The 8,895-nt window shown below is 40.5% G+C and overlaps 1 protein-coding gene across 1 annotated transcript; it reads left to right on the plus strand.

Annotated features, from left to right (window-relative positions):
• Positions 1-2,748: 2,748 nt before the first annotated feature.
• Positions 2,749-4,894, plus strand: LOC129412016 (E3 ubiquitin/ISG15 ligase TRIM25-like). The gene has a single exon (XM_055164585.1). It carries the CDS (start codon positions 2,786-2,788, stop codon positions 3,974-3,976), a length of 1,191 nt encoding a protein of 396 aa, XP_055020560.1. The 5' UTR covers positions 2,749-2,785; the 3' UTR covers positions 3,977-4,894.
• Positions 4,895-8,895: the final 4,001 nt, after the last annotated feature.

An 8,895-nucleotide genomic window follows, 5' to 3' on the forward strand; every position in this document is an offset into this window, starting at 1 on the left:
TCACAGAGCTTCAGACAGAGAAGTGCCTCCAGTTAGCTTCATTTAAACAAAAGTCTGTTTTATCCATATTTATTTGAACTCTCCTCATTTTGTCTTATTCTGTCTGTCCTATAGGAAGTAGTGATGTCATTTGAAACCCAGAAATCCACCTCATTCCAGAACGGAATCCAGATGACAGAGACCTTTGGAAGCCTCCCAGACAAAAGGGGGACGTGTTGACTTGTCGCTGCACATGAACACTGAACATTTGACACAATTAAAGCCACTTTGTTGTCCCCGTGTATGTGTCAGGACTTTAGCTGGAGGATGTGACCTATGGTGCATGTTTTGGGTGGATGGAGGAAACCCAGCCAGACACAGGCAGAACATGCAAACTCCACACACTGTGTGTGTGCGTGTGTGTGCGTGCGTGTGTGTGTGTGTGTGCGTGCGTGTGTGTGCGTGTGTGTGTGTGTGCGTGCGTGTGTGTGGTCAGAGGGACCGATGGTGCCGATTGGCATGGCAGCTGTGCTGTCAGTCTGCCCCAGGGCAGCTGTGGCTACAATAGTAGTTTACCATCACCAGGTATAGAGTGAATGAACAATGCTGAATAATGCTCTGTAAAGTGTCTTAGGGGACAAAAAATGTCTGTGAAAAGTGCTATATAAATAAAGACGTTTTACTTAGTACTTGAAGTAGTAATAGTCGTGGTAGAAGTAGTAATAGTAGTGGCTGAAGTAGTAGTAGTGGTTTATAGTAGTGGCTGAAGTAGTAGTTTTTGAAGTAGCAGCCGAAGTAGTAACAGTAAAAATATAATGAAGTAAAAGTAAAAAAAAACAACAAGGAAAAAAAACATTCACTTTTCAATGTACTTAAATAAATTACAGACACGTAACATTTATACTGAAGTACTTAAGTATTTAAATACTTTTACTTAGTTCTCTTCCACCACTGATGACAGCTGGGACAATATATTTTGGGTGTCAGTATTTATCGTGTGTACATTTTCTGTGTAAACGTGGGAGATTTGGAGTAGGTGCACAAGATGGACATTAGAGCCACATGCAAAAGTGAGTGAGATCTTAAAGACGCACTATTACACTTGTCTGGACTATGAACAGAACACACAACACATTTAGATCACCATGTGACCTTGGATTCTTTTCAAAATGATAGATTCACCCCAAAACAATGTATTATAAGTACAATTTTTGGTTTTGCCGCTTTCAAACTTCCCTACCTTTACCCGTGCTAAGTCACTCACCCTTCAGAGCACCATCACAACACAATCAAGGTGCATCCTGTTAATGAAATTACTGAATAGAGCCCAGGAGAGATCACTAAATGACTCAAACATGCATGGATGACATCTAAAACCTATTCATGCAAGTTTTTGAAGAGGGAACAGCATGAATAAAATGTAGAAAAAACAAAAGAAAACGATTTTATACCCCCTCTGTAATATAGCTAAAACACTGACCCAAAATAACCACAAGAGGGAGACACTGCACTAAAAATAATACTAATGTAGGCAACGTAAAGGGAAGGCATTAATAAAATCTAATACACTGTCATGACATGATTCCATTTGTGTCATATCCAGGAGCTTTACCATGTGAGATTATTGACAATGGCAATGTTAAATGTAACACATCATAAGTGGATAAAAATAAAGCATGAACCACAGATTAAACCTGCCTAAAGCTGTTTAAACCAGGACTGAATAGATCTAAACCAGTTCAAAGTCCAACTGGTTTAGACTGAGACTAAACCAGGACTAAACCAATAAACACACATGTCCTTCTAGAAAGAGCCTGATGAACATGATGTTTGTTGATACGTTTAGAAATCCTGCCTCCTCACACCAAAGCACTGTGGCACTACACTGATCCTTTACACCAGGGATGTCAGACTTATTTTGGTCCAGGTGCCGTATCCAACCTATTTTGATCCCAAAGGGGCCGGATCAGAAAACTCATGACATATATACCCCAAAAATAGAAATAAATCAAATATTTGTAAAGAGAAACGCAAATCTATTACAGAAATCTTTTTTAATTGATGAACTCTTTCTTTTACAAAATATTATAATATTATGAACAATCTGAACAAACCTTCAACAAAATGTTATAAAATTAACTTGTTTGCATTTCATAGAATTTAGTCATGCTTTCTTTTTGCTCCTGAAACTTGGCATCTTTTAGCCTGCACAAATGCATCAATGTCAGGCACCATGTCCTGAGTAGCTGCTGTCTTCAGAATGTCATTCAAGTACTTGTGTGTTGTGTGTTAGCTTTGAGTGCAGCTTTGTTTTATTAATGTTTATTACTGAGAAAACCTGCTCACAAAGGTGGGTAGTAATTGTAAATTTATTATTTCTAGTTGCATGTCTGTGGGCACATCAGAGGTTTTCACTGTGAATGGTGTGAGAAAAATTGCAAATTCTGTCTTCAGGTTTTAAAATATAATTAAAACATTTTAGTAGAAAATCAGCCAAGGACCAGATTAAAGGTCTCGGAGGGCCAGATCCGGCCCCTGGGCCATATGTTGAATACCCCTGCTTTACACTGTCTTCCTCTTTGATTCTCTTTTGGAGAGTTTGACTTGTACCCAATGACCCTGTGTCTGTGACTGTAAACTGTCACACACTCTCATTTCAACTCTGATAAAACGTGTGTGTGTCTTTAAGAGCTGCCACTTCCTCCTCACATCTACACAGAGCTGTGGGTGTAGCTCCTCCCACAGCTCTCACTCCACCAAAGGGTTTTGTTTCTGTCAGAGTCTAAATGTTTGTGATCCAGGAGAGATGGCGCAGAAAACACTCGACCAAGAAGCCTTGTCCTGCTCCGTGTGTTTGGATCTACTGAAGGATCCTGTGACTATTCCCTGTGGACACAGCTACTGCAGGAACTGTGTCCAACAGCACTGGGACCAAGAGGACGACAAGCAGCTCTACAGCTGTCCTGAATGTCGCCTCAGCTTCAGCCCCAGGCCTGTCCTGGTTAAAAACATCATGTTAGCAGGTTTAGTAGAGCAGATGAAGAAGACAGCGCCCCCTGCTGCTCGCTGCTATGCCGGACCTCAGGATGTGTCCTGTGATGTGTGCACTGGGAGGAAGCTGAGAGCTGTCCAGTCCTGTCTGCAGTGTGTGGCCTCTTACTGTGAGCGCCACCTACAGCCTCATCATGAAGCTGCAGGGTTACAGAAACACCAGCTGGTGGAGCCGTCTCACACGCTCCAGGAAAACATCTGCTCTGAACACGACAAAGTGATGGATCTATTCTGCCGCAGTGACCAGCAGAGCATCTGTTACCTCTGCTCTGTGGACCAACATAAGGGTCATGACATAGTGAGCTCTGCCTCAGAGAGGGCTCAGAGGCAGGCAGAGCTGCCGGCCAGGAGGGCCCTGCTGCTCCAGAACCTCCAGCACAAAGAGACAGACCTGAAGAGGCTCCAACAGGAGGCCCAGGACATCAGACGCTCTGCCCAGACAGCAGTGCAGCGCAGCGGGGACAGCTTCACACAGATGGCCCTTCTCCTGGACAAAAGACGCTCTGAAGTGGAGCAGCAGATCCGCTCCCAGGAGCAGACCCAACTGAGCCGAGTCCAAGAGCTCCAGGACCAACTGCAGCAGGACGTGAGGGGGCTGAAGAGGAGCCTCTCTGAGCTGGACACACTGGCCCTCACCCAGGATCATAACCAGTTTATACAGGTCTACACTTCACTGTCCCCACACACACAGAGCACAGAGACACACACCATTCACACAGGGGACCGGAGCTACTTTGAGGAAGTGACCAGAGCTGTGTCCAAGCTCAGAGACACACTCCAGCTCACTCTGAGTCCAGTCCAGGTTTTACTGCCACCAGCTGAACCCAGCTCCAGAGACGACTTCTTACAATATTCTACAGAAATCACTCTGGACCCAAACACAGTTCACAACAGACTGTCTCTGTCTGATGGAAACAGAAGAGTAACATTTACAAGTGAACGCTGAAATTATCCAAATCATCCAGACAGATTCAACGTGTGCCAGGTCCTGAGCAGAGAGAGTCTGACGGGTCGCTGTTACTGGGAGGTGGAGTGGAGTGGGATGTGGGCTCGTATAGCAGTTTCATACAGAGATATTCAGAGGAAAGGAGACTCTATTGAATGTGCATTTGGAAACAATGATAAATCCTGGGCCTTAGAGTGTGAATCTAACAGTTATTCATTTTGGTTTAACAATCTCAAGTCCCAGGTCTCAGGTCTTGTCTCAGGTCCAGTCGGGTCCAGAATCGGGGTTTACCTGGACCACAGTGCAGGAGTTTTGGTGTTTTACAGCATCTCTGAAAGCACCATGAGCCTCCTCCACAGAGTCCAGACGAGGTTCACTCAGCCTCTCTACGCTGGGGTCAGGATTGGTTTTACTGGAGCCACTGCACATTTCCCTAAACTCAAATAGCAGCTTTGTTCTCCACAGTTTGGGATCAAATTTGTGTCTTGAATTTTTACCTATTCAGATAAAAGTCTCTTCATGAGAAAATAAAAAGATACTAAATTATTTTAAAACTACATTTAAAACAAGACTTCTTTTTACAGTGCTCCTTGTCTCTATCAAAAATAGTATTACTGCTGCTACTTCTAAGTAATATATTCTCAAATTGCAACATATCTGACATCAGACAGTGTTTTGACTTGACCTTATTTCAACTTTCCTTTCCAATTATCTTGTAAAGTATATGAAGTAAGTGTAAAGCATGTAAAGTAAGTGTAAAGCATGTAAAGTAAGTGTATGTAAATGTTTCTGTGTGTACATGTCACTTTTTTTTAAAACTCAAACTCATTGTAGAGTTTTCAAATACAGCACCAGTATTTACAACAAGTGGAGTGGCAAATGCTGGTGCTATATTTAAAAGATAAAACATTTTGTTCATCCCTCAACATGGAAACTGCAGTTTTGTAACTGTAAAGTACAAAGTATAACCCAAAAATACTTTTCAGACTCCATACTTTTACTCCTACTCAAGTACCAGTAATATATAGTACAGTGTAACAGTACTCTTACTTGAGTAATATACAGTAGTGTAAAAAATACTCTTACTTGAGTAATATATAGTGCAGTGTAACAGTACTCTTGAGTAATATATAGTACAGTGTAACAGTACTCTTGAGTAATATATAGTAGTGTAAAAGTACTCTTTCTTGAGTAATATATAGTACAGTGTAACAGTACTCTTACTTGAGTAAAAGTTGTACTTCCTCTTCCCGCTGTGAGTGAGTCTAAAGTGACAAAAGTTTTATGGGACAATCTGAAATGATTATAACATTTGTGTTTGTTTCTTCAGATGTGACTGAGTTTGTCTCATGTTTGTGTCTGTTGCTCTGTCTCTAACATGTGTTGCCGTGGAAACAACAGCTGGACAAAGGACTAATTGACAACATGTGAATCTTGTCAGTTTGAGGGAGGGAGTTAGGCGGAGTTAGGAAGAAAGTGGGAGGGAGGGCATTGTTTGTCAAGTCAGAAAGTGTTTATGTAACAGTGCAGATCAAGAGGAGTGAGTCCCATCACAAGTTCAGGTCACATGTTATCAATATAAACACCGGACTACTTGTTACTAAAGCATATTTGATTTTACTGTGCAAAACAACACATCGTTTGTATTTGTAAAACACATTAAAATGGAGGAATTATTGTTCTTGTGCATTTGGACACTTGTTGACGTGGAGGGTTCATATGCCAAACAGAGATTTCATTGGTAACACTTTATAATAACTACACCTTACTTAGCCTTAATAAAGCATGAACAAAGACTTAATTAATAATGAACAAAGATTTACTTAATAATGATTCACGCTTAGTAAATGCTAAATAAAACATAATTTGTCTTCACTTTAGAAAAGCTCTCAAAAAGACTTAACTAACAGATAACAGCTGCCTGAATGATCATTGCATTGCATTATTAGTAAATCATTCTCTCATAGTTTACTAATGATTAATAAATGCTCAAATGGTTAGTCCATGAGTAATTAAGTATGAAATAATTATGAGTAACTATTTACAGCACAGGCAAATTAAGTGCAAGTGCGAATTAAGGTAGTAATTAAGTAGTTACTAAGCATGAATCATTATTAATTAAGTCTTTGTTCATTATTAATTAAGCCTTTGCTCATCCTTTATTAAGGCTAAATAAGGTGTAGTTATATATTATAAAGTGTTACCATTTCATTTCTACACTCCAAATGATGAGTTCCAGTCCTTTAACAGAAATATCAACTATGGCACATATTCAGTGGGGATTAACTATTGTGTCAGAATGCAAACATTACACTTCAAATAACTTTATGTAACGCACTGAGAAGAGACCAGGACAGAGGGCATGTATTCAGACAAAAGCAGTAATCAAAGTGTCTATATTTATATCACAATAGAGCAACAAAAAATATAAGGTTTGTATGTGAAATATTCTGATAATCTACCTCTTGAATGTATCTATATGTAACAATTATATATCTATCCATTTTCTTCCACTTAACCAGGGCTGGGTGGCCGGGACTGCAGTCTAAGCCAAACTTCCTTCACCCTGGACACTTTCTCCAGCTCCACAGGGGGGAACCGAAAGCATTCCCAGTCCAGCCCAGCGTGTCCTGGGTCTTCCTTTGGGCCTCCTTCCGGTGGGACATGCCCAGAACCCTTCCTGAGGGAGGCACCCAGAAAGCATCCCTCGGGAACTTCAGGACACCTCAGCTGCTTGTCTCGACATGGAGGAGCAGTGGCTCTACTCCGAGCTCCTCCTGTGTGACTGAGCTCCTCACGTTATCTCTAAGCCACCCTGTGGAAGAAACTCCATTCAGCCGCTTGTATTCATGATCATGTCCTTTCTGTCATTACCCAGAGCTCATGACCATAAGTGACAGGGGGAATGTAGACTGACGGTAAATCGGGAGCTTCGCCTTTTGACTCAGTTCCCTCTTCACCACAACAGTCCGATACAGCGACCGCATCACTGCAGACGCTGCAGCAATCCACCTGTCAATCTCACAGTAAGTAACAATTTGTTAGTTATTAATACCAACTAGTCACTAGTCCATATATGTGCACATATATGCAATAAAAAAAAGGAAAAAAATAAATAATTTTGGGTTTGATCACTTTATATTTTCTCCAGCTCACTGCATTAGTAAATTGTCTTTGTGGCCTTTAATGAAAGTTATTTCTCTTAAACAAACCTACATGTCACTAAACAGCTATGGCATATAACAATTTTACAACTGGCTGCTCTGTTTTTACCCAGAAATAATGCAAAATAAAGTCTGTTTGTGTGATAGAGCATTAGTGGAATTGCATGTGCCTCTCTTACCAGCAGATGGCGACATGCACATTCTTGTAAACCTCTAGGAGTCATGTGTCTTCACAATGCATCTGATGTCGCAACAGTTTTGTTTGTGCCTGCTACTGCTGCTGGAAGATGTATATCAGTGCATCACAAATTATGTTTATCGTATGTTTGAGAGAATAACTCTTGTTATTGTTGTTGTTTTAATCTGTCACACATCCATGTCCAGATTTATCAGCACCTCAAGGAAACAGCAACCAGGAAATACTCCACCCTCTGCTGACAGGTGGTCACTGTCTCTCTCCTCTCTCCTCTCTCACTCTCCCTATCCCTCTCTCTCCTCCCTCTTCCTCTATCCCTCTCCCTCTCCTCTTCTCTTTCAGTTTCTCTCCTTCTCCCTCTCTCTCCCTCTCCCTCACTGTCTCTCCCTTTCCCTCCCCCTCTCCTCCTCCTCTCTCTCTCTGTTCCCTCCTCTCTCCTCTCTCTCTTTCTCTCCCTCCCTCTTCCGTCTCTCCCTCCCTGTCTCCTTCCCTCTCCGTCTCTCCCTCCCTCTCTCCCTCTCCATCCCTCACTTTGGATTCCTCTGAAAATAACACTGAGTTTCATTTGATATTTTCTTTGTACATATATAATGAATGATTTTTATGTACATCATTTTTAGGGACTTTCTTTCAATATTTTACTGCAAATTAGTTTGAAGAGGCATTTTCAAATAACTTGTTGCACGTGCTGTTGCAAGATGTTCTGGGATGATGGCTTTGCGTGTTCTTTTTTATTGTAGTAAAAACTTAGAACTTGAACCAGATATATTGTACTTAGAAAGTATTTGAGGTAACCAGGTATTATTGTTATTATGAATAGTGGTATATATATACACACACACACACATATATATATATATATATATATATATATAGCATCATTCATTTAATCACATTAAATCACACTTAATCACAATCATTTAATTAATATGAACATTATTTACAATGTATATCAGTTTAGTCAATTAATTAGTTGATGACATCGTGACAGTGGTTCTCAAACTTTGCACACCAATAGTCCTACTACCTAAAAAAATATTTTGCCTTGTGTTCTGAGTACCACCAAAACGATCTAAAGTCTAAAGTCAGCAAAGGAGCCAAAGGAGGATAAATTTATAGGCTATATTAAATTTACTCTAAAATAAGCAATTACTTGAACTGTTGAGGCAACTGTGTGCACTCTAAAACAACTCATACCACAGTATGTGAACCACTATTAGGATCCATTAACACTAGTCCTGATACTGATATAGTATCCTACTGAATGTATTCTGTAAAATCACATGTAAAAATTGACTTACTTTGTGTTTTGTTTTGTTTTTTTGAACCAGCCAGCCTTATCACCTTATTCTGATAATACCCTGTATTGTTGTTATTGTTCTGTAGGCTAACTGACTTGTGCAAGGGGAAAAATGTGTTGCATGCAATGTTTGCTTGTTTGTGTGTGTTTGGTGTTTTGTTATATTATGTTGCCTGGGCCTAAAACAAGTCAAGTAAAACCTGATAGAACCTGATTTAGAGGCAGACGTAAGTGACACAAAGGTGAGCTGAGGAGTCAC

This window comes from Boleophthalmus pectinirostris, unplaced genomic scaffold (genome assembly GCF_026225935.1).
Source record: "Boleophthalmus pectinirostris isolate CB_2022bp ecotype Guang Dong unplaced genomic scaffold, ASM2622593v1 HiC_scaffold_1, whole genome shotgun sequence".
In the NCBI taxonomy this organism is placed as follows: Eukaryota; Metazoa; Chordata; class Actinopteri; order Gobiiformes; family Gobiidae; genus Boleophthalmus; species Boleophthalmus pectinirostris.

Coding starts and splice junctions, on each gene's coding strand:
- LOC129412016 (XM_055164585.1), top strand. CDS start 2,786: ATGGCGCAGAAAACACTCGACCAAGAAGCCTTGTCCTGCTCCGTGTGT.